Source organism: Oncorhynchus clarkii, chromosome 12 (assembly GCF_045791955.1).
Source record: "Oncorhynchus clarkii lewisi isolate Uvic-CL-2024 chromosome 12, UVic_Ocla_1.0, whole genome shotgun sequence".
In the NCBI taxonomy this organism is placed as follows: domain Eukaryota; kingdom Metazoa; phylum Chordata; class Actinopteri; order Salmoniformes; family Salmonidae; genus Oncorhynchus; species Oncorhynchus clarkii.
Window position 1 is genome coordinate 68,217,146 of NC_092158.1, and position 25,720 is coordinate 68,242,865.

The 25,720-nt window shown below is 41.9% G+C and overlaps 1 protein-coding gene across 1 annotated transcript; it reads left to right on the top strand.

The window, feature by feature from the left end:
• The first annotated feature begins 13,577 nt into the window (after window positions 1-13,577).
• On the top strand, window positions 13,578-20,537 carry LOC139422515 (even-skipped-like1). Its single transcript, XM_071173673.1, has 3 exons — window positions 13,578-13,674; window positions 19,396-19,634; window positions 20,067-20,537. Exons 1-3 carry the CDS (start codon window positions 13,578-13,580, stop codon window positions 20,535-20,537), a joined length of 807 nt encoding a protein of 268 aa, XP_071029774.1.
• Window positions 20,538-25,720: the final 5,183 nt, after the last annotated feature.

A 25,720-nucleotide genomic window follows, 5' to 3' on the forward strand; every position in this document is an offset into this window, starting at 1 on the left:
GGCTATACAGTTTGGAAATAATACATTAAACTATTAGGCTCCATCGTGGAATAAGTATGATATCATGCAGTTACTAAAGTTATTGAGGAGAACGTGTCGTGCGTAATTGTAATGCATCACCAAACATGAATAGGCCTCACCAACATTTTTTGTACAAAAATAGATGCATGTAGCCAGGAAAAAAATCGGACTTGTGCGTGTGGATTCGAAATGTATATACTAGACATGCCAATGACTATTAGGGTTAAAACCCTTGGCGTTTTGAAATGTACCAAAACCATATCTTGGAATTTAAGTGCTCTCTGGAATTTAAGAGTTCTGTATTCAATATTTGAGAATGACAAGGTCTTAAAAGTGTGATGTAACGAGTAGCCAACAGCCCAACACAATATGGTTGTGTGCTATTTATTTGTTATGGCAATTCATTATTTACATCCAAGAACTGTCTGATCAGGTATGCTACGAATGTTTAAAAACAACAAATAATTCCTAATACACAAATAAATGCCAATTATTCAGCATACTAAGCAAATGTCATGTAATTTCCCATTGCACCCTTGAGCACTTGGCAGAGATGGCGTGTTGCCATGGCCTCCCATTTAGCCTCTTGTGTGTCTCTGCGCCTGACCCATTTGGCTTGATTCTAAACTATTTCCAACCCTCTGTGTTGAGAAGATACGTAGCCTATAACTTTTCTTCCTGATGAAAATGCTGGATCCCGACATTTAGATTTAATTTATGTGAACAATGGACATAAATATGGCATCAACATTCTGAAAACAAGACCCTAACAACGAACCATTGGGTGAATTATCGACGAATACTTTCCAAATAGTAACTGTTTTCTTTAAATATGAACCAGATGTCAAAGCAGCCTTTTACAGTATTTGCAATCTCTAAAGAACCACCATTTGGTGCAGAGGACAGGTTGGGCGTTTCACCTCAAGTCACTACCGCAGGCCTGAGGCTCAACAGTTTTATTAGAGGGGCCACTCTTTCGCCATGAGGTCTAAGTCCTCAATGAGACTTTCGGGATACATTCAATTACCTAATAGTAGGCTATTTATGTTTTCTAAAGTGGATTCGTGGAGCACAATACATACTAATCAAAGTAACCTAGTCCATTGCTGTAAAGTTGTTCTAGGCCTACATTTTGTCAACTGAATATTTGCAAAAATGCAAATGCAGCAACATGCTTTAATTTACAGCAGACATGGTGGCAGTATTGTAATAGCCTACAGTTCTTGGACACTAGGCATGTTCACGTTATTTTCTATTTTCCGTGTCTTTACCATACTGATCTACCGCGCACTGAAGATTAAACGTTTTCCTAAATTGAACGTCATATAATATTATGCACCATTTTAAAGTATGCTAGAGCCTGTCAATTCAGTTGAAACCCTAAATAAAAAGATATTGACGACTGAGAAAACATAGACATAGCTGTATAGACTAGCCTATAGTTTAATTCTTTTGATATTTTTTCTGCCCATGAAACGTTGTCCATATATGGACCTTGCATGCTGAGTCGCCATTATAGAGGAGCGAGTATAACAGGGAGGCAAAAATACATTTTCCTGTATCGTAAATTAGTCGAAAATCTATATTTTTGAAAGAAGATTTTGGTTGAGTTTTTAAATTACATTTTCAAAGAGCTGGTTAGACAGCCTGACATGCGTGAAAAAAAATATATGTTTTTATTTGTTTGTACTAAAAAACGTGAGCTACAGCCGTGTAACTTCCATTTTCACGCTTCACAGCCATTAACATCAATTTCTCAAGGCTTAAATTCTAATCTTGAGTTTTACGCAAGGGAAAAAAAGCATGTTTAATCCTATTTGATCTGCAGCATAATCAACTTCACTGCTCTATCGAAACTATTATCACATTTGACGCTTGCTCTTAATGAGAATCAACACCATTCAACCATTTTGCTATAATTTCCGACAGAATGTTAAGCAGCATGTGGTTACTAATACATAACAGTTGTCAAAAAGGTCAAATTGACAGACCAGATCAAGGTCATTTCAATGAACATGAAGTCAGGGTATTTTTCAGGCTCAGAATAATGCAATATTATAACTGCAGTGTGGTAATTAATGTAGCTATATGCAGTTGTTAATTAAACCACTAAAGGTATCAACCAAGTATCATCAGCAGCAGCCCCAGCATCACCCTTATAGTCAAAGTGTAGCTAGAATAAATTGTGTGAAAAGTTTTAGGAAACAAAACCAGGTTTCAGCACTGAAGTAAAAAGGTTATTGGTGCTGCTTACTAATGGCCTTTATAACTAGTATCCCTACATAATCATCATCAACAACAACAAATCACCATCATCCTAATCATCATAGCCACCATGGTAACACAAAATACAAAATCTAAACGACTTAATTACTGTTATTGAGCTGGTTTAACTGGGTGAGTAAACAGTAGCAGTATTTAACATGAAACCAAGTTGTGAAATATACGAAATTGAAGTAGCCCGACGGCTATTTATTCCAAATATCCTTTATGTCCGCCAGCACCAAAGAAAAGAGTGTGGAGTGTTACAACACTTTAGTAAGATAGAGTGGCTATTATGTGGTTACATAAATGCCTCTAACTTCTTCCAAATGCACTGCCATTAAATGGTTGGAATAATGATAAAGGAGTGCATGCTTTCTTGAGCTTTAGCCTAGATACAAAGTCTTCAGATTCTTCAGAATCTTCAGATTCCTTAACAAACTGTTTTACCATTTGGAAACTATTTGAAGAACTTTCAAATATATTCTAAATGATGTTCCCTGTCTCAGATACATCCTCAGCAATGGTGAAAACAACAAGGGCAGTGTGACGCTTCACACACAGGCAGCCTGTCATTGTATTCGCATAAAGATCTTATGAAAATGACCCTACTCCTTCGAAGGGAATCATAACGGGTCATTAGCACCAACCGTATAACTCTGACTATCATAAAGCAACAATAGAGATCATTTCAATGTCCAGTTGTCACTGTTATATGGCGTGTTATTGCAGTGTGGTGTCAGTTCATTTCAACCAGTTTCAACCAGTTCACATCAACATGGGTATTGTTGAATACCAATTAAAGTCCTTCTTTGCTATTTATAATGGAACTGTTATAACAAGTGGATATAGTTCAAATATGACTGGTAACATAAGATGTACGGTAGTAAGTGTGTAATTTGAATGGCATTCTGTAAGAACAAACTAGCAGATGAAAAACTGTCCACTAAAGAAGATTGACTCATTCTAACTGGAAATGGTTCCAACAAAGACAATACGCAGTATGACTTCTTTCAGAACAGCTTTGATCGTACAGGAAGGAGCATAACTACGTAGAACAGGACACTACACTAAAAGCACATGTTTAGAATTAAGATAAGGCATAGACCCCTCATTATGAGTGGATGTCCTTTACTCTGTCAGGGAATCCTAACCCTGATGTCTGCGGGAGAGTTGGGAGGAAATTTTAGTTACACATCTAAAGGTAGGACTCAGACCTTAGATAGTGTATGTGTGTGTTTATACGTGTTACGTGTGTGTGTGTGTCCGTGTGTCCGTGCAAGGCATTATCTAAAATCATGTGGGCCCATGAAGCACAACCCACAAAAAAACAGACCTGGCAATCTGGCGACTTTCAGGAGACTGGGGTTCATTTCAACAATGTGCTGTACAGTATTATCTGGGTAAGTTACACCCAAGGCTTTAGTTCTCAGCACAACATTTCATATAATAGTTGAATAATTACAAAAGTAAATTCTCATCACCACAAAACCAGGATTCATAACTTGGATTGTTATGGAGACGCGCCATAATGTTCTCACGTGATCTTTAGTAGCAGTCTCTGAATATACCCTACACTACTCTACTGTACACCATTCACTGTTTTTACCGGGATGCCTGCATATTGGCCTTGTTGGGCACCTTCCTTGCCATGGTTTAGGGCAGGGGTACTCAACTCTGACCCTACGAGGTCTGGAGCCTGCAGGTTTTCTGCTATACCTGAAAAGTAATGCACACACCTGGTGTCCCAGGTCTAAATCAATCCCTGATTAGAAGGGAACAATGGAAAAAATGCAGTGGAACTGGCTTCGAGGTCCAGAGTCGAGTTGGAGGGGTATAGGGCCTTAATGACAAATATACACTCAGGGGCCAGGTTATTAGGTAGTACCAGGTCGGACCCCCCTTTGGAGCCAGAACAACCTGAATTCTTGAGGAATGGATTCTACAAGGTGTGGCATTGTTCAAACATTGCTAAGTTGGTATCAAGGGACCTAACGTTGTGCCGGGAAAAGATTGCCCACATCCTTACACCACCGACATCAGCCTGTACCATTGACAACAGGCAGGATGGGACCATGGACTCATACTGCTTATGCCAAATCCTGACTCTGCCATCAGCATGACGCAACAGCAACCGGGATTTGTCGGTTTGTGATTCTTGCCATTCTTCTTCAACCTCTCTCATCAACGAGCTGTTTTCGGCCACAGGACTGCCACTGACTGGATGTTTTTTGCTTGTCGCACCATTCTCGGTAATCCTTAGACACCGCTGTGCGTGAAAAGCCCAGGTGGCCGGCTGTTTCTGAGATAGTGGAACTGGAGCGCCTGGCACTGCCAATCATACCACGCTCAAAGTCACTTAGGTCACTCATGTTGCCCATTCTAACGTTCAATCGAACAGTAACTGAATGCCTCGATGACTGTCTGCCTGCTTTATATACTAAGCCACAGCCACGTGACTCACTTTCTGTAGGAGTGAACAATGTTTTTGAATGGGGCGGTGCACCTAATAAACTATGTTGAGGATATAAGACATGGTTCACAAGCATAGTGAGTGATCCGTCCATTAGCCCCTTAGTGGTCTTGTCACCAACATGCAGATTTGTATCATTAGTTATAGATATATAATTGTACCCTTGCAGTTTGTACTTTAAAAGTGCCAAAAGGTACACATTTGCCTTTTTAGGGTAGTACCACAGTGAAAAAGCTGTCTGATCCGTTTAAGTGGCAAAAATGTACCTATTGTGATGATGTCTCATCAAATTGGACATATAGGTAGGATGAAAACATGCCAACAGGATATGTATGCGGTCAAAATGACCATCTGCTTCTGTAGTTATTGACAAAGTTGATGGAATTACTGTTAGCCCACATATACTGTCAACTATTGATCTAACATAATACAATCCCAAATTATGAGACGCCATAGTGGCAAGTAGTAACTAGGCAGGCAAGTTGAGCCATGACTGAAATAATACATATTTAAGTACATGGTTTAAGACAGAAGGCAACTTAGGCTACCTCCTCAGAAAAATACAAAAAGCAATAAAAACTATTCTGTATCATGCATATCCCTCATTTGAAAGATCTTTATCTAAAATGTTTGCCAAATATGGACCATTACAGATAGAAACCTACATAATTAGATAGTGAATATCATAAAGCAGATCAAGTGAGACTGAAAATATTACTTCATCGAGTAAATCATTAAAAAAGAAATCGATATTGCATACAGAAAAGTAGAGTTGAGCCGGTCTAGAGTATTAGAACAAATCCCCCCACAAAAGAAATTTGCAAAATAAGACACAATCGCATGTAGACTATTACTTTAGCCTATTTAAATCATGTGTTTTTTATTTATTTTGAGAGGAGGAAAATGTAAAAAGAAACCATTCCGAACTGAATGTCGACCAGGACACATTCTCAACAATAGACCTACTAGTATTCTGCAATCTATCGAAGTTCTATATAATAGGCCTACATGCACCTAACCTGCCTTTTGTAGACCTACATATAGGCAGGCCTACATGCACCTGACCTGCCTTTTGTAGACCTACATATAGGCCTACGCATGTACATTTTCAAGGACGAGGAAGGAACCGGACACAAAAATGAATAGCGGCCCATGGAATGTTATTAATTGTCATCTATAACATAACGGCCAAATAAATTAAAACAATCAATACTTCTCCCTGTGCTGTTATATTCCAGGACTCTAAGGACTCTCCAGGACTCTAAGGACTCTATTTCTCTAAACATGAACTACAACTTGGGTGGCTGTTTTAAATGAGGATAGGCTGGATAAAATGTTATTTAGGAAATCAATAATGACTGAGGTGCACGTTTCAATGGTTCAGTTTCCCATGACTAATAGACTCACCATCGATATAACCCAAGGTTCATCTTGAACTGTAAAAGTTCAGAATAATCAACTCAATTTTGTTTTGATTAACGGACAGAAATATATCTGTATAATGACCACTACCATTACGACCGAGCTACAAGAGACACTGGCGGCCGTGTCGGATAATTATGACTGTGGTTTAGATTTCAGTCCTGATCATCAACTTAGAGGAATAAAAGCGTTTATGGCGGATAATTCCCACGCAGTTCCAGGCAGTGCTTTGAGTTCTGTTTCAGCTTGAGCACAGTAAATACCTGGGCTCGAATCATTACACACTTTCATCTTCGTTTTATAATGGCAGTCTGTGCAGTCGTTCAACAAGTTAATGGATGCGGAGACGAGAGCCAAGGCAAGTAACAAGAGCCTTACCTGAAAACGGTATCGGCCTACATGAGAGCCATTACGCACAGTTTATGCACCAGCCATTCTGTCGACTCTGAGCTCCAGACATTTATCGTAGACGTAGCCTACATGTTCTCGTTATCAGTTGTATGACTCAAATTCACTTGCTAGAACATCTTGACAATGCGTTACGAAAAGTGCCTAAAACAAAACTTTACTATAACCAAATATCTAAGGTCATGACACAGAAAAGACGTTTTGGGTTTGGCAGAATAATAACGGTGTTCTGACGCAACATCTTGGAGAGGGAAAAGCAATTGTTTTCCTATTAATGAAGAGAATGCATTTCCAAGTAGACCTACTTTTAATAGTTTCCAAGAATGTCCATCAATGAAAACGAATACTGCATATACATGTTCCAGTCGTCATGTTTTCATAATAATTATGTTTACTCTACTTTTAATAATACAATATTATGCTTCTGCTTTGCCTAACAGCAGTGGGGCTATATTTATTTGATTGCGCTGGGTTGGTTTGACAATGACATGGTGGTAGGCAATAACAAAAATAACCAAACATTCAAATCCGAAGCGGTAGTCACAATGTAGGTCACAATGTAGGCCAATGTACAGTAGGCCAATGTACAGTAAAATATATATATATATAACAGGAAACATTTCGCGAACAATGTATTCGATAAATTAAAAACGAGGTGAACGTTTAAGATGACAAGTACACTATCCATAAGAAACCTCAAAAGGCAACACGCACGGTTATTTTGTCCCTCACAAGAAACAAATGTTTGGGTCAAATTATAGGCGTAAGCTTACTAATAATATTGAAATTACTATTATTAGGCATGTATTGTAATAACCTGCACACGTGATTGTGTTAATAGAGGCTGTGTGCACTCCTTGTGATGTGTGTGCATCACGCATTTTTTCACCACGATTAGCCTATCCGCACCTCACCTCACCTCACCTGCACTGCAGGGGGGGGGACGTCGACGAAGACGACGACACACCTGTTATTGAATATTTTGACAAGTACACACTTATTAATTGATTTACCCCCAATCAATTCAAGTTCACTATATTACATAAAGCAGAGGGAAGTAAACCTTTGCGCAAATGCATTAACCTCGATAAAAGATTGAAAAATATACAAGTTGAGAATTGCAGTATAGGCTACCTTATCTATACGTTTAAATTGTTTTTCAGAACTGAATAAATACGCACGACCCTTGCAGGAGGAATACAGTGTGACATTCAAAATAATAAGGACTGGAACTGGAAAGTAGTACAAACAGAGTAATGTAAGCAGGTCATTATAGTGCATCTAACTTCAGGCCTAAAAATGTCAATGATTAAATGTTTGTCCCTATGAGCAGCACCTTCATTAGTAACAGTGAAATTGGGTTGACATATCGACTCTTGATGACACATACGCTAAAACGACCTGTCAGAGATGAAGCAAAAACAAAGAAATAAAAAATAACAGTTGACAAAGTGTCAGACAAACGGAACCAATATATAAACATATTTTAAAATGTTTAACCTTTATTTAACTAGGCAAATCAGTTAAGAACAAATTCTTATTTCAAATTACGGCCTACCCCGGTCAAACCCGGACGACTCTGGGCCAATTGTGGGCCGCCCTATAGGACTCCCAATCACGGCCGGATGTGATGCAGCTTGGATTCAAACCAGGTACTGCAGTGACGCCTCCTGCACTGAGATGCAGTGTCTTAGACCACTGCGGCACGCGGGAACCCTATAACCTATATTGTGTGCGTGTCAAGCTTATATTTGTTTCCCCAACACAAACAGTGACAGTGTTTTTTAAATGTATTTCTTATTTTCCTTTATTTAACTAGGCAAGTCAGTTGAGAACAAATTCTTATTTACAATGACGGTCTACCAAAAGACAAAAGGCTTCCTGCGGGGACGGGGGTTGGGATTAAAATGAAATATTTTGGACAAAACACACATCACGACAAGAGAGACAACACAACACTACATTAAAGAGAGTCCTAAGACAACAACATAGCATGGCAGCAACACATGACAATACAGCATGGTAGCAACACAACATGGTAGCAGCGCAAAACATGGTGCAAACATTATTGGGCACAGACAACAGCACAAATGGAAAGAAGAGAGAGAAAAGTGTAGGTCCCTCTTGTACTGTACACAGACAACATCTGCTTCGGGCTTGACAAAGAGGCCATGGGCCTTTGCCAAACGTCGTTAAATTAACAAACTCCAGTTTCAGTCAAGGGAGAAGGATTGGCATCGACTCCCACCGATCTCTACAGGGGTGGTTGGTTTATTTCGGTCTCAACAATGAATAAGCGTCGCGTTGAGTCATAATGAAATGCAGAGAACAGCTTCAAATGGCATAGTGTATCGTTCTCTGGTCCAATATGGCAAACCGAATGTTAACGACACTGCAATATGTAAGAAACATGACATCATCAATACATACCGCCATGGGGTTGCTCAACATACACGAACGTTTATTTAATTTTGTTATTCTTGGGTGGTGACATGGCTGGTTGATCCATCACCACTTTAAGTTAGACTTGAAAAACATAGGCTGACTTAAATGTTCTAAAACGTTAAATGAACACAACAGGCACTTGTGCTAATTGCCATTTGTTTTTCCAAGACAGAAAATTAGCAAATTCATAACTCTAGCATTACTCAATTGATGAGTGAACTGAAATAATATATGTTGAATCATAACCGCTTGTTCTATAATATCACATTTCGTGAAATAGGCCTACGTACAATATTTAGGCCTACGTTGAGGACAGCAAGGGATGCGGCTACAAATAATTAAATCAAATTATTTTGTAAATTGGCCTAATTATGAAACTAATGCTATTGGAATAAGTTTGGTAGGGGACATGTATAATCTAAATCTTCCATTAAGTGGTGCAAAAACAAATCAGCTATAGGTTACCTATGCCATATGACGAATTCCATACAACTTGACAGACAGTCATGCATCTTTGTCACTGATATATATTAATTTCTGCAACAAATGTCGATTATTTCCAAATGTAGGATATGTTTTGATTGTTAAAACTAACGAAAACTGTGGCATAAGCCATCATGGTTGGAAAATATTCGGAGGAGAACTAGAATTTAAAAAATCTGAACAAATGAAAACTAGATATTTAATATAGCCTTATTCGTCATTGACAGCAATTCATTTGTGCTTTTGATTCTCTGACCTGAAACTAACATTGACCACAAAGGTCTGCGTTTTATTAATTGAATGATAATTCCTTCAACGAATATCGCACGTCGAGAGAACGTTCGATAAGTGGGTCGTTAGACCGTGTAGTTAAATGGAAAGAAAAGCAGCACTGCTCTCGGATCAGCTTTCTCCATTCAAATTATTCCACAATACTGACGACGGATCAGATCCCAGAGAGATATTACAACCTATTGCTGCATTAGGCTATTGAAGCTTACCAAATAATAATGCACTAAATCACAGATTGGGCACATCATTGCCCACACGTTGTCTGTCACACACCATGAAACACTTGGCAACAATTCCAGACAGTAGCCTAGTCGCAAAATAAAACTTAATTGATTGAACATGAACTTGATTTCAATATGATTGAAATAGGCTATAAGCCCCTGGTATCATAATGCCGTCAACTTGTGGTTTTTCATTTTTAGAACCATTTTATCCTTCACTTGTTTGTAACAATTCCAAATACTATGGCAACTTTGTATTTGTAGTCAACTTCGTTCTGAAATGATCTGCAGTCACATACTTTTTCTTTATGGCGCGGAAGAGCACTGTGTGTGCACTTTGGCTGATACCAGTGGTCTGGATCACTCGTAGATGTAAGAAGATTTTTTAAGAGCCACGTACTAACGAAGGCTCTGAGAAACACATCGGCTCCTAAATATATACACGAGGGTCAACTATCACTGTTTTAACTGGGAACGGAACATGAATATTTCAAGCAAGCTTATCAGTCCTCCCTATTAATTAGCTTTTTGACCCATCTAAATGTTCCTCTTCAACTCGGTGACGCAAACACAAGTGGTACTCTGCACCCTCGTTCAATGACAGCCTTCCGAAAGTGGGCAGTTAGTGGTCTGATCATAAGGGGGCGCTCAGTGCCTAAACCCACAAACCCTTTTCTGCCCCCAAAACATGGGAGGGTATACGCTATGGGAAGCTCAGAGGGTCGGCCTATATTTAGTCAATATACCTTAATAGCAGAATGCATTCATGTGACCTACTGAATTGGATTTAGAGATAGGTCATTGGAATCAGAGATAGGTCATTTCAGCGTAAACTGTTTAATGTATTTATTTGTTAGTCTTTGTACAATACTCGATAGACGTGTGTGGTTAACGTCTATATTGGGGTAGAGAAGAGGATCCAGATGTCCAGAACATCGATGTTTCCCACATCGAATCACATCCAAGTTCTACATGCATTTGGAAAGTATTTTGTAGACCAATTTAGATTGAATAGCGGCCAAATATGACTCTGGTTATTCGATCAGTCTGAATGTCCAGGATGATTGTCAGTTAATTATATACAATACCAATCCAAAGTTTGGACACACCTACTCATTGAAGGACTTCTCTTTCTTTTTTTCTCTTTAAAAAACAACAATTTTCTGCATTTTCGAATAATATTGAAGACATCAAAACTATTAAATAACAGATATGGAATCATGTAGTAACCAAAATACTGACAAACAAATACAAATATATTTTATTTTTGAGATTCTTCAAAGTAGCCACCCTTTCTTTGCCTTGATGACAGCTCTGCACACTCTTGGCATTTGCTCAACCAGTTTCACCTGGAATGCTTTTCCAACAGTCTTGAAGGAGTTCCCACATATGCTGAGGACTGGTTGGCGGTTTTTCCTTCACTCTGTGGTCCAACTCATCTCAAACCATCTCAGTTGGGTTGAGGTCAGGTGATTGTGGAGGCCAGGTCATCTGATGCAGCACTCCATCACTCCACTTCTTGGTCAAACAGCCCTTACACAGCCTGGAGGTGTGCTGGGTCACTGTCCTGTTGAAAAACAAATGATAATCCCACTAAGTGCAAACCAGATGGGATGGTGTATCGCTGCAGAATTCTGTGGGAGCCATGCTGGTTAAGTGTGCCTTGAATTCTAAATAAATCACAGACAGTGTCACAAGCAAGCACCCTCACACCATCACACCTCCTCCATGCTTCATGGTGGAAACCACACATGCGGACATCATCTGTTCACCTACTCTGCGTCTCACAAAGGCACGGTGGTTGGAACCAAAAATCTCCAATTTGAACTCATCAGACCAAAGGACATATTTTCACCGGTCTAATATCCATTGCTTGTGTTTCTTGGCCCAAGCAAGTCTCTTTTTCTTTTTGGTGTCCTTTAGTAGTGGTTTCTTGGCAGCAATTCGACCATGGCCTGATTCATGCAGTCTCCTCTGAACAGTTGATGTTGAGAAGGGTCTGTTCCTTGAACTCTGTGAAGCATTTATTTGGGCTGCAATTTCTGAGGCTGGTAACTCGAATGAATTTATCAAAACAAATTAAAATCATATTTTATGAGTCACATGCACCGAATACAGTGAATTGCTTACTTACGAGCCCCTAACCAACAATGCAGTTTAAAAAAATACAGATAAGAATAAGAGATAAAAGTAACAAGTAATTAAAGAGCAGCAGTGAAATAACAATAGCGAGTCTATATACAGTCTTATGGCTTGGGGGTAGAAGTTGTTTAGAAGGCTCTTGGACCTAGACTTGGTGCTCCAGTACTGCTTGCCGTGCGGAAGCAGAGAGAACAGTCTATGACTAGGGTGGCTGGTGTCGTTGACAATTTTTAGGGCCTTCCTCTGACACCGCCTGATATTGAGGTCCTGGATGGCAGGAATCTTGGCCCCAGTGATGTACTGGACCGTTCACACTACCCGCTGTAGTGCCTTGTGGTCGGAGGCCGAGAAGTTGCCATACCAGGCAGTGATGCAACCAGTCAGGATGCTCTTGATGGTGCAGCTGTAGAACCTTTTGAGGATCTGAGGACCCGTGCCAAATCTTTTCAGTCTCCTTAGGGGGAATAGGTTTTGTTGTGCCCTCTTCACAACTGTCTTGGTGTGCTTGGACAATGATAGTTTGAAGGTGATGTGGACATCAAGGAACTTGAAGCTCTCAACCTGTTCCACTGCAGCCCCGTTGAGGAGAATGATGGCGTGCTCGGGTCCTCTTTTGCCAGTAGTCCACAATCATCTCCTTTGTCTTGATGACATTGAGGGAGAGGTTGTTGTCCTGGCACCACACAGCGAGGTCTCTGACCTACAGGCTGTCTTGTCGTTGTCGGTGAATAAGCCTACCACTGTTGTGTCATCGTCAAATTTAATGATGGTGTTGGAGTCGTGCCTGGCCGTGCAGTCATGAGTGAACAGGGAGTACAGGAGGGGACTGAGCATGCACCCCTGAGGGGACCCTGTGTTGAGGATCAGCATAGCAGATGTGTTGTTACCTACCCTTACCACCTGGGGGCGGCCCGTCAGGAAGTCCAGGATCCAGTTGCAGAAGGAGGTGTTTAGTCCCAGGGACATTAGCTTATTGATGAGTGCTTTGAGGGCACTATGGTGTTGAACGCTGAGCTGTAGTCAATGAAAAGCATTCTCACATACAGTGGGGAGAACAAGTATTTGATACACTGCTGATTTTGCAGGTTTTCCTACTTACAAAGCATGTAGAGGTCTATAATTTATCATAGGTACACTTCAACTGTGAGAGACGGAATCTAAAACAAAAATCCCGAAAATCACATTGTATGATTTTTAAGTAATTAATTTGCAATTTATTGCATGACATATGTATTTGATCACCTGCCAACCAGTAAGAATTCCGTCTCTCACAGACCTGTTAGTTTTTCTTTAAGAACCCCTCCTGTTCTCCACTCATTACCTGTATTAACTGCACCTGTTTGAACTCGTTACCTGTATAAAAGACACCTGTCCACACACTCAATCAAACAGACTCCAACCTCTCCACAATGGCCAAGACCCGAGAGCTGTGTAAGAACATCAGGGATAAAATTGTAGACCTGCACAAGGCTGGGATGGGCTACAGGACAATAGGCATGCAGCTTGGTGAGAAGGAAACAACTGTTGGCACAATTATTAGAAAATGGAAGAAGTTCAAGATGATGGTCAATCACCCTCGGTCTGCGGCTGATTGCAAGATCTCACCTTGTGGGGCATCAATGATCATGAGGAAAGTGAGGGATCAGCCCAGAACTACATGGCAGGACCTGGTCAATGACCTGAAGAGAGCTGGGACCACAGTCTCAAAGAAAATCATTAGTAACACACTACACCGTCATGGATTAAAATCCTGCAGCGCATGCAAGGTCCCCCTGCTCAAGCCAGTGCATGTCCAGGCCCGTCTGAAGTTTGCCAATGACCATCTGGATGATCCAGTGGTGGAATGGGAGAAGGTCATGTGGTCTGATGAGACAAAAATAGAGCTTTTTGGTCTAAACTCCACTCGCCGTGTTTGGAGGAAGAAGAAGGATGAGTACAACCCCAAGAACACCATCCCAACCGTGAAGCATGGAGGTGGAAACATCATTCTTTGGGGATGCTTTTCTGCAAAGGGGACAGGACGACTGCACCGTATTGAGGGGAGGATGGATGGGGCCATGTATTGCGAGATCTTGGCCAACAACATCCTTCCCTCAGTAAGAGCATTGAAGATGGGTCGTGGCTGGGTCTTCCAGCATGACAACGACCCGAAACACACAGCCAGGGCAACTAAGGAGTGGCTCCGTAAGAAGCATCTCAAGGTCCTGGAGTGGCCTAGCCAGTCTCCAGACCTGAACCCAATAGAAATCTTTGGAGGGAGCTGAAAGTCCGTATTGGCCAGTGACAGTCCCGAAACCCGAAGGATCTGGAGAAGGTCTGTATGGAGGAGTGGGCCAAAATCCCTGCTGCAGTGTGTGCAAACCTGGTCAAGAACTACAGGAAATGTATGATCTCTTTAATTGCAAACAAATGTTTCTGTAGCAAATATTAAGTTCTGCTTTTCTGATGTATCAAATACTTATGCCATGCAAGAAAATGCAAATGAATTACTTAAAAATCATACAATGTGATTTTCTGGATTTTTGTTTTAGATTCCGTCTCTCACAGTTGAAGTGTACCTATGAGAAAAATTACAGACCTCTACATGCTTTGTAAGTAGCAAAACCTGCAAAATTGGCAGTGCATCAAATACTTGTTCTCCCCACTGTAGGTGTTCCTTTTGTCCAGGTGGGAAAGGGCAGTGTGCAATGGAGATTTCATCATCTGTGGATCTGTTGGGGCAGTTTGCAAATTGGAGTGGGTATACGGTTTCTGGGAGGATGGTGTTGATGCGAGCCAGGACCAGTGTTTCAAAGCACTTCATGGCTACAGACGTGACTGCTACGGGTCGGTAGTCGTTTAGGCAGGTTACCTTAGTGTTCTTGGGCACAGGGACTATGGTGGTCTGCTTAAAACATGCTGGTATTACAGACTCAGACAGGGAGAGGTTGAAAATATCAGTGAAGACACTTGCCAGTTGGTCAGCACATGTTTCAGCGTTATTTGCCTCGAAGCGAGCATAAAGGTAGTTTAGCTCGTCTGGTAGGCTCGTGTCACTGGGCAGGTCTCGGCTGTACTTCCCTTCGTCTCCTGCAATGGTTTGCAAGCCCTGCCACATCCGACGAGCATCAGAGCCGGTGTAGTACGACTCGATATTAGTCCTATATTGACGCTTTGCCTGTTTGATGGTTCGTCGGAGGGCATAGCAGGATTTCTTATAACCTCTCGGGTTAGAGTCCCTTGAAAGCGGCAGCTCTAGCCTGTAATCCATGGCTTCTGGTTGGGGTATGTACGTACAGTCACTGTGGGGACGATGTCATCAATGCACTTATTGATGAACCCAATGATTTATGTGGTGTACTCCTCAATGCCTTCAGTGGAATCCCGTAACGTATTCCAGTCTGTGCTAGCAAAACAGTCCTATACCTTAACATCTGCTTCCTCTGACCACTTTTTTATTGATCTAGTTACTGTTGCTTCCTGCTTTAATTTTTGCTTGTAAGCAGGAATCAGGGGGATAGAATTATGGTCAGATTTTAAAATGGAGGTTGAGGGAGAGCTCTGTATGCGTATCTGTGTGTGGAGTATAGGTGGTCCAGAGTTCTTCTTCCTCTGGTTGCACATTTAACATGCTGATAGAAATTTGGTAAAAACGGATTTAAGTTTCCCTGCATTAAAGTCCCCGGCTACTAGGAGTGCTGCCTCCGGGTGAGTGTTTTCTCGTTTGCATATGGCGGAATACAGCTCATTCAATGCTGTCTTAGTGGTGGTATGTAAACAGCTTCAAAGAATACAGACAAAAACTCTCTCAGTAGGTAGTGTGGTCTACAGCTTATCATGAGATACTCTACCTCAGGTGAGCAATAGCTTGAGACTTCCTTAGATATCGTAAACCAGCTGCTGTTTACAAAAATATATAGACCGCCGCCCCTTGTCTTACCAGATACCGCTGTTCCATCCTGCCGGTACATCTTCTAACCAGCCAGCTGTGTGTTGATGTTGTCGTCGTTCAGCCACGACTCCGTGAAGCATAAGATGATACAGTTTTTAATGTCCCGTTGGTAGTTTAATCTTCTCCTTACCTCTGCGATTTTATTTTCCAAAGATTGCATGTTTGCTAGCAGAATGGAGGGAAGTGGGGGTTTATTCGATCGCCTACAAATTCTCAGAAGGCAGCCCGACCTTCGCCACCTCTTTCTCCGCCTCCTCTTCACGCAGATCACGGGGATCGAGCCTGTTCCAGAGGAAGCAGTGTATCCTTCGTGTCGAGCTCGTCAGAGTCGTGAAAGGAAAAATAGGATTCTGCTAGTCCATGGTGAGTAATCGCAGTCCTGATGTCTAGAAGTTATTTTCAGTCATAAGAGACGTTAGTGGCAACATTATGTCCAAAAATATTACAAAAATAAGTTACAAACAATGCAAATTAAAAAAACACAATCGGCTGGGGGCATGTAAAACGTCTGCCATCCGCTCCGGCACCATCTTATCCTCTGCAGCAGAGGTTAACTCTGGGTCTTCCTTTCCTGTGACGGTCCTCATGAGAGCCAGTTTCATCATTGATGGATTTTGCTACTGCACTTGAAGAAACTTGAAAAGTTCTTGACATTTTCCGTATTGACTGACCTTCAAGTCTTAACGTAATGATGGACTGTCATTTCTCTTTGCTTATATGGGCTCCCGAGTGGAACAGCGTTCTAAGGCACTGCATCTCATTGCTAGAGGTGTCACTACAGACACCCTGGTTCAAATCCAGGCTGTATCACAACCAGCTGTGATTGGGAGTCCCATAGGGCAGAGCACAATTGGCCCAGCGTCGTCTGGGTTTGGCCAGTGTAGGCCTTCATTGTAAATAAGAATTTGTTCTTAACTGACTTCCCTAGGTAAATAAAGGTACAACTTTTATAATAATGGAGCTTTTCTTGCCATAATATGGACTTGTTCTTTTACCAAATAGGGCTATTTTCTGTATTCTCTACCTTGTCACAACACAACTGATTGATTGCCTCAAACGCATTAAGGAAAGAATTTCTTATAACCTCCCGGGTTAGAGTCCCGATCCTTGAAAGCAAATGAGCTTTTAACAAGGCACACCAGTTAATTGAAATGCATTCCAGGTGACTACCTCATGAAGCTGGTTGAGAGAATGCCAAGAGTGTGCAAAGCTGTCATCAAGGCACAGGGTGGCTACTTTTAAGACATTTGCTTAACCTGTATTCCAAGCTCCATTTGACCTGGTTTGACCCGGTTTCCCCCAGACAGAATACAAGCAGTCAGTCAACGTGGAGCCACTCAGCCATTTGTGATCAAAGAGTCTATGTATAACAATACAAACATCAACTTGGATAATATCAGTAGCCTAAGCCATCCTTCAGCGCCATGTCCGGAGTTTAAACCACGTGCACGCTCTGTCTCTACGTCTGGAATAGGAGGATAGACATGTGGACCACTGCGCACCCAGGTTGCCACCCTCTCCCGATGGTCCCCATTTCCATGACCACTTCACTGGGGCTATGCAACGTTTATCGGGGCAAGGAAAGGTTTATACGTTGGGGAGCGGGACAAAGAGATGCAGAGGCTCTTCCACCAGTCTTATAGCCTACCCGGAGGCCACACGTTGGTATTTTTTATTTTTTATTTTAAATAAGCCTACCCTACTTGCCGAGCGAACCCGTGACAACTAACACTTCCTATTCCCAAATTAGACAAAAATGACGTTTCAATTTTAGATAGCCTATCTAGAATGAGGGCGACGCATCGATTCAGCCATCTCTGCAATTCACTTTTCACAATGACAAATCGATGAGAATTAGGCGGCTATGCATCAGATTTAGTTGAGGTCTATGATGAACAAATCTACTCAATAGAATGTATTATCGATCCCCTCAGTGGAGGTAACACTCTTTCATCATCGATGGGATCGGGACTGGATTAAGCATTGTAACAGGGTTCTGATGGAACATAATCCAATGATGACATTGATCAGTCAAGTCAGCACCCCATTTACAAGTGCGCACTAGGCGCAACTGTATTGACACATTAGTAAGCACATAAAGTAGAACATTTCCTCTGATTTTAAAGGTACCAACTCGTATTTCAACGGGGGAATCTGATACATTTTGGAACCATATTTCATTTCAAATGTGTTAAATGCATGTAGCTACGTTAATATTTGTTTGACTCTGTAGCCGATCAATAATATGTTTTACAATGTTTTAAAGCATGTCTCTGTTTCAATAATCATGAACGTCAGCATTGCCAAATGTGTTTACATAGGCCTAATTATATCAGTGTATGAGTTGGTGTTTTAAATACTATTTATGCCAAACTTTACGTCTAAACTGTATTAAATTGGTCTACACTATCTGAGAAAATTTTAAATGGCCAGTTTTGCACAAATTTACGAACATTAAGGTTCTAATGATTGACTTCCAAAAATACAAACATCAAACGCCACAGAACAATGAGGGTTGGTCTATTACGACATGGAAGCTTCTGTGACAGTAAGGAAAGGGAGGTCGATCTTAATTCTCCATAACAAAAGTACAAAGACTGATCGGAGACCAAAGACAATTGAACACCTCCTTCCCTCCTTGCGCCCAGGCGGCGCCTAGGCGGTTAGACCGTGTCTCTCATTAGCAAAAGATGTCTCGACCAGGGAGATATAAACGCTAGAAAGAAGGAGAGAAGGAGGGGGATTCAAACGGGGCGACAAAAACAACGAATCCCATCTATGTAAACGAACTTGGCTCAAGTCTGCAGACAGAGCGTCAACAAGGCATGGAAAGAGACACCGATTTTGGATGATACAGTGGCGCACGCATTGGGAATCATTTGAATTTTAGGCGAACATTTTTAAAGGAGTAAACTTTGTTAATTAAACCTGAAGCCAGGACACAAATAAACTACAAGAAACGACATTATGCGTAAGTAGCCCTAAAGTATTCTCAAATATTTTTAGTAGTCTGTACGTAGCCTTGGCTTCCACGTGCTGTGGAAGCCAACCGATAATGTACGCGTAATTACGCATGGACAATACATTGCCAAATAGTATGCTACGGGTGTTATATCTCGACTAGACTGCAACGACCGTGACAGACTTCTGTTTGGTATTCCTTTCGAATAGTAGGCCTATCCTATTGAGAAGTTTGGATCCAACCAGTTTGCAACAGACATCCACTTTAATTTCTAAAATGAAATCAAAACTGTTCTTTTTCATTTAACTTTACGTTCAATGTTTGTAATTTTCAGTTGCAGAGGGCAGAGAAACGCCGGTCGCCACAGTGGTTGATACAAACAGTGGACATGGAGATGAGCCATGCCCGCGCAGCTCAGTCAATTTTATTGACCACAGTCGACGACACCGTACTGCCTTTACCCGGGAACAACTGTCCCGCCTGGAGCAAGAGTACCTCAAGGAGAGCTACGTTTCTCGACCGAGGAGATGCGAACTGGCGACAGCACTGAACCTCCCCGAGACCACAATCAAGGTAGCTTACCCTAATGCACACATGGAAATTCTATTTAATTACCTCTCATTCTTGATCATTTTGAGAGTTAAGACTACACTTGGCCCTGACCAACTTAGTCACTTTAATATGCACATAAACGGCTTTACCTTTATCTAAACTATTTGAGGATATATTATGAATGACAAGGAATGCAAGACATGACTTCATAAATGAGGGAGTTTAGCAACAGCTTCTGGCATTCACTTTTTTATAGGTAGGGAGTGTCAGTTCAGGCTCCCGAACTACCAGTTTAACAGTGATGGTCCAACCTTACCTGAATGTAAACAAAGCACATTTGTGATGTATTATAGTGTGGGTCTACTGTAATTTATAATTGAGAAATGTGAAGCAGCCCAGGTGTAGTGGGCATCTCGGTTGGTCACTCCTTCCTTCCTCTCCCCCCAACCCCAGGTATGGTTCCAAAACAGGCGAATGAAGGACAAGAGGCAGCGTCATTCTCTCAGCTGGCCACACCCCCTGGACCCCAACCTGTGTGCCCTGATGGTGAGCCAGGCTGCAGCAGGCTTACCTTACTCCTTTCTCTCTCCCCTCCCCCTGCACCTCTACTCTCACCACGGAGTGGGGGCAGGTGCGCCCTCTGTTCCCAGCCCCTTCGCTGCTCCCCTCAGGCCACTAGATCCCCTGCGCCTCTCTCACTCCCTCTACCCCAGGCCGGGTGGTATACCCCCAACGGCCCTCTACCCCCATTCCAATGTGATGCACCATCCCGCCACTTGCCCCTGCCCCCTCTGCCTCCACTGGGGATCAGACCAACTGTTCAAAGCCAGAGGGCTGAGCGCTATCGGCCTGAATCGACCATGCAGTCCCAAAACTATGGCTGCCAGTCTGGACAGGAGGGAAGAGGTGCCTTTGCCCAGATGACGTTTGCTGCAGTAGCTACCAGGAAATGATGATATGAAGTCAATGGTGGTGACAGTACATTGAGCACAATCACACCTCATGATCAGATAAACTGCCCTCCCTGGAGGAGTGCAATTTGATCCAACTTTCCATGTTGTTAGAGCTCTAGATTTACATGTGTCTGTCTGTAATAACACAGCTGGGGATGTTAATACTGTTTTATTTATTTGTGTGAAATGCAGATCCATGATCTTGAAACATTCCGGCCTTCGCACATACGGTAGCTAATACTGGGGATGACCTTGAGGCAATAAGAAACATTCCTTTTGTTGTAATTGCGTGTTATTATGTGCAAGAACGAGAAGTTTCATTCTAACTGGTGATTCACTAAAAGGCAGAGGAGTTCCATTAGTAGAATGTCCAATTAGACATTGAAGGTAAAACAATATATTTAAAAAACCCAGACATTTTCTAGTCCATAGAAATTCACATATTTCACTGTTTGCTCTGATAATCAAGTATGAATCTCAACACATGAGAAATGGCTTTGCAGAAACTACTGTTGCTCATGTGTTTGTCTGATGTTTGCACTATTCTATTATCTTGTCTAGAATTGAAGAGAATTACATACAGTGCCAGAATATGTGAAGGCGCAAAGTGTAGATAAGATTTTCCTTTCCATCTTTCGGAATATGCGATGAAATATTTTAGTTAATACATATTTATGAGAAATCTCTGGTTCAATATTTTAAAGAACAAATTGTGATTGAGTACACTCGTTTGCATCAACAATGACATATATTACTCTGTCAAGCATACTTTTACAAAGTAAATTAAATAAATAAACTCAACACTTCTCAAATCAATCTACATTTTCAATGTACTTTTGAATGGTTCAATTGCACACATAGAACCTATATTATAATCATATGACTGTGTCTTATCTGATAACAGTTCCTTGGTCTAGGGCAGCAATACCTTTTAGTGTAAGGACAGAAGCTGGGAGACAAGAAGCAAGTACAGGGAGTGAACATTTAATAAACAACGGACATGAAACAACACGGGCAGCATCTGGACAGGGGAAACAAAAGGACATTAATGCTGACACAGGGATCAAACTGAGGAAAAGACAGATATAGAGGGGGCAATCAACAAAGTGAAGGAGTCTGGGTGAGTCCACTGAAGCGCTGCTGCTCGTAATGATGGTGATTGGTGTGCGTAATGATGGGCAGCATGGCGCCCTCGAGCGCCAGGGACGGGGAGCGGGCGTGACAGTACCCCCCCTTTAGGGGCGTCACCCGGTGTCCCACCTGGACGAGCCTGACGGGCCGGCCGAGGCATGGAAGCCGGCTGAGGCGTGGGAGCCCGACGAGCTGGCTGAGGCGTGGGAACCCGAAGAGCCGGCTGAGGCATGACTTGGGGTGGGAGCCTGCAGAGCCAACCGAGGCAAGGAAACCTCTTGAGCCAGCTAAGGCGTGGAAGCCTGACGAGCCAGCTGAGGCACCCCTGGGTCCTTCGACAGCAGCACACGGACCTGACGTCACCAACCAAAACAAAAAACAATATGGGTGTCAGCATTCTGTAAAGACAGACGCTGGGAGACGAGAAGCAAGTACAGGCAGTGAACAATTAATAAACAAGGGACGTGAAAGAGAACACGGACAGCATCTGGACAGGAGAAACAAAATTACATTAATGCTGACACGGAGATCAAACTGAGGAACAGACAGATATAGAGGGGGCAATCAACAAATTGAAGGAGTACGGGTGAGTCCAATGAAACGTTGATGCGAGTAACGATGGTGACAGGTGTGCGTATTGATGGGCAGCCTGGCGTCCTCGAGCGCCAGAGAGGGGGAGCGGGAGCAGGCGTGACAGTTAGACTTGTTTAGATTACCGTAAGTAGTTCTTTGTCTGATTCAGCAGTAATCCCAGACAGACTGTAGACACAGAGGCTATCAATTACATTATTGCTATTTATTGACGTTCAGGTGCCCTGTTATTATAGATTGTATTACACATACAGAGACTGCATGTTCTTACCAGGCTAAAAATAGAGAAATTATAGTACAGGCCAAAACATCAACAGATAGGAGATGGGAGGTCAAATATGGACAGATTTAAAAAAGGACAGAGCGATGTATATAACTGTTAAAATGACGAATAGAAGCCCTCACTGATGTATGCCATACTCAAAGTAATATTATACTGTAGGTCCGGGAATAAAACAATATCAAAATATCCACCTCTCATTGAAGCTGAAAACAAATTAATAGCCTTCTGCTGGACATGGTTGCAGCTGTGTGCCATTATGTGAAACTGCAAAGCACAACAACCCTCCACATCTTGTAAATTGTTCGTAGAGTGGTCATAAAATGTTCTGGACAGAAATCCGCAAAAAATGTTTGTAATGAAGCTCTGTTAACGTCGTAAAACAGAAACATGGATGGAAGAATTCGCCCTCCTCCGAGACAGACACAAAACCAACCAATTAGAACACAGCTCTGATAATCAGACTGGAAGTCTGGTTTAACAAGTTGACCATCGGGACAACACACTCTGCTCCAACTCAAACCTGTGCTGTTATCAAGAAGAACAACAGAACATCACACTGCCTTTCTATTCTGTAGTCCCAAACACTGAGTGTCCACACAACCGTTTCTTTGCAAGTCTGTCATCTCTTGAAAAGGTGATAAACAGGGCTACTGGAAAACAGGATAATCCTACTTTGCAAGTCTTAAAACCTGTCGAGGTCACCCTTCTCAAATGTAGATCAAACACTACTTTAATGATTTACCTACAGGAGCGGTCTAGAATATATTACAGTATGTGTAACAATGTTTTACTGCAAGTCTTTTTGAAAACAATAACTTTTACAGTGATATGGGTACAGTTCACTGAAAAATCAATAGGGCACTTAAAGAACAAAAACAAACCAATAACTGCAGCACTATAAGTGCTTGCTACTGTATGGTACATTTTGGGGTGTATTAAGGTGACCGAATGAAGTTCAATGGAAGTTTTCAACCCTATGTTCGTTTCAAATGAAATCAGTCTAGATTGATTGCTTTTATCTAAGCACTCATAATGACTGGGCAGATGATTTCTAAGTGCCAGCAGTGGCTTAGATTACCCTGTGGTCTCCACACCTGCACAGGTGCTTAACAAAGTATAGGGAGAGATTAGTCTGTCTGAACACAGCTTATGTTGGCGGGACACCAAGGGGAAGAGCAGCCATTTGTGAAGGCTCTTCTGTCTAGGGTTCATCTCTACAGCTCTATTGTGATCATGCGTTTGCCTGACTAAATATGACTGGCTACCGAGACTGTCGAGGACAGGTTATATTGCAAAATTGCAAAAATCGCTGAAGTTGGAGACTTTTATCTCCCTCACCAACTTCAAACATCTGCTATCTGAGCAGCTAACCGATCGCTGCAGCTGTACATAGTCTATCGGTAAATAGCCCACCCATTTTTACCTACCTCATCCCCATACTGTTTTTATTTATTTACTTTTCTGCTCTTTTGCACACCAATATCTCTACCTGTACATGACCATCTGATCATTCATCACTCCAGTGTTAATCTGCAAAATTGTAATTATTCGCCTACCTCCTCATGCCTTTTGCACACAATGTATATAGACTCTCCTTTTTTTCTACTGTGTTATTGACTTGTTGATTGTTTACTCCGTGTGTAACTCTGTGTTGTCTGTTCACACTGCTATGCTTAATCTTGGCCAGGTCGCAGTTGCAAATGAGAACTTGTTCTCAACTAGCCTACCTGGTTAAATAAAGGTGAAATAAATAAATAAATAAAAAAATATAAAACAATAGTATCAGCATTGGGAAAGGAACTCCAAAAAAAAAAGTTGTTGGATGAAATGACTGAATACATTTGTAAGCAGTTTATTGTTGCATAAATTAGTTAGCAATTTGCCTTCAATAAAATCGCTTGTGAGAGGCGCAACCTGCTGGAATGGTGTCAGCTTTTATAGGGACCAAAGGGGATGGAGAATTGCGGGTCGTATCCAGGTCGGTCACAGTAGCAATGATGGACAAGGTCTCTCAATCACCAGTCTGTCCTCTGCAACGTAGCTGGCATAAGATACAAGTAAAAACCTGTTGTCTGAATCACAATCCCCTACCACCGTCTTGACCAATGCTACTCCAGACCAGCACAATCCCTCAGGATTCAAAGCACAATCTCCAATTCAAAGAACAATCTCAGAGTTCTGAGCTCAAAGAGCTTTTGTCTTTCATATGAACAGTGACTGCTGAATGAAGGAATGAAGCGATAGGGAACGGCCTCTGTAAATGCCATGGAAACACTAGATGGGAACAGACAGAGGGGAATCTCTTTCCCTCTGGAAGTCTGCATAGGTAATAAGATCAGACAGACACTGGAAAGGAAGGCTCTCTAACTAGAGAACTATGGGCAATCCAAGCAGCGAAAGCAGAGCAGACAGTAAAATCTCTGTTTCCCATCCAGCGTTTCTGCCTGTGGGGAACGCCACTGGGGAACGCCCTCTGGGGAACGCCACTGTGTGATATTTACTTTATCCTGCTGCTGGACATGCTAACAACATGCTAATGACATGCTAACGTAGACTCTTTCTCTTAATGGCATCAACAGCCACAATGCTCTGCAACCAGACTTCAACACTTTTATTTCCACATGCAGCTCATAGTACGAAATTGTCCACGTTTTGGATTGGTTCACAGACCTTAAACAAGTTATTGAAATGGCATCAAGTAAATAAGGTATACTTTGTAACCCCCCCCCCCCCCCCCCCCCCAATGATGAATTAATAAGTATTTTCAAATATACTTAATATTGTAAATATGACATTAATGACTACTATGTGACTTGACAGAGATATATTAACAAGAAGCTGCTGAGGTGCTGGATTGTGTTGAACAACTAACCATAACTACGCTCAATGTAATGTTTCCAAATGGAGGCCTACCTTTTTAACCTTCAGCTACCAGACATCTTGGTTTTTTTTATGCTTCCCCTTGTGTTTCCCACTAACCCTCACAGCCAGCCAGCCAGCCAGCCAATCAGTTCCACAAATGGGATATAAATACTGCGGTGGATAACCATCAGCGCTTCAGACAACAGGACAAGTTACAGCCTGAGCATAAGCACCTGCTAGTTCGAGTTGAAATGATGTACCCACCTGAACATTTCAAAACAGCGCTC

Coding starts and splice junctions, on each gene's coding strand:
- LOC139422515 (XM_071173673.1), top strand. CDS start 13,578: ATGGCCAAGACCCGAGAGCTGTGTAAGAACATCAGGGATAAAATTGTA. Junction 13,675..19,395: donor GACAATAGGCATGCAGCTTG/GTGAGAAGGAAA, acceptor TGTAATTTTCAG/TTGCAGAGGGCAGAGAAACG. Junction 19,635..20,066: donor TCCCCGAGACCACAATCAAG/GTAGCTTACCCT, acceptor CCCCAACCCCAG/GTATGGTTCCAAAACAGGCG.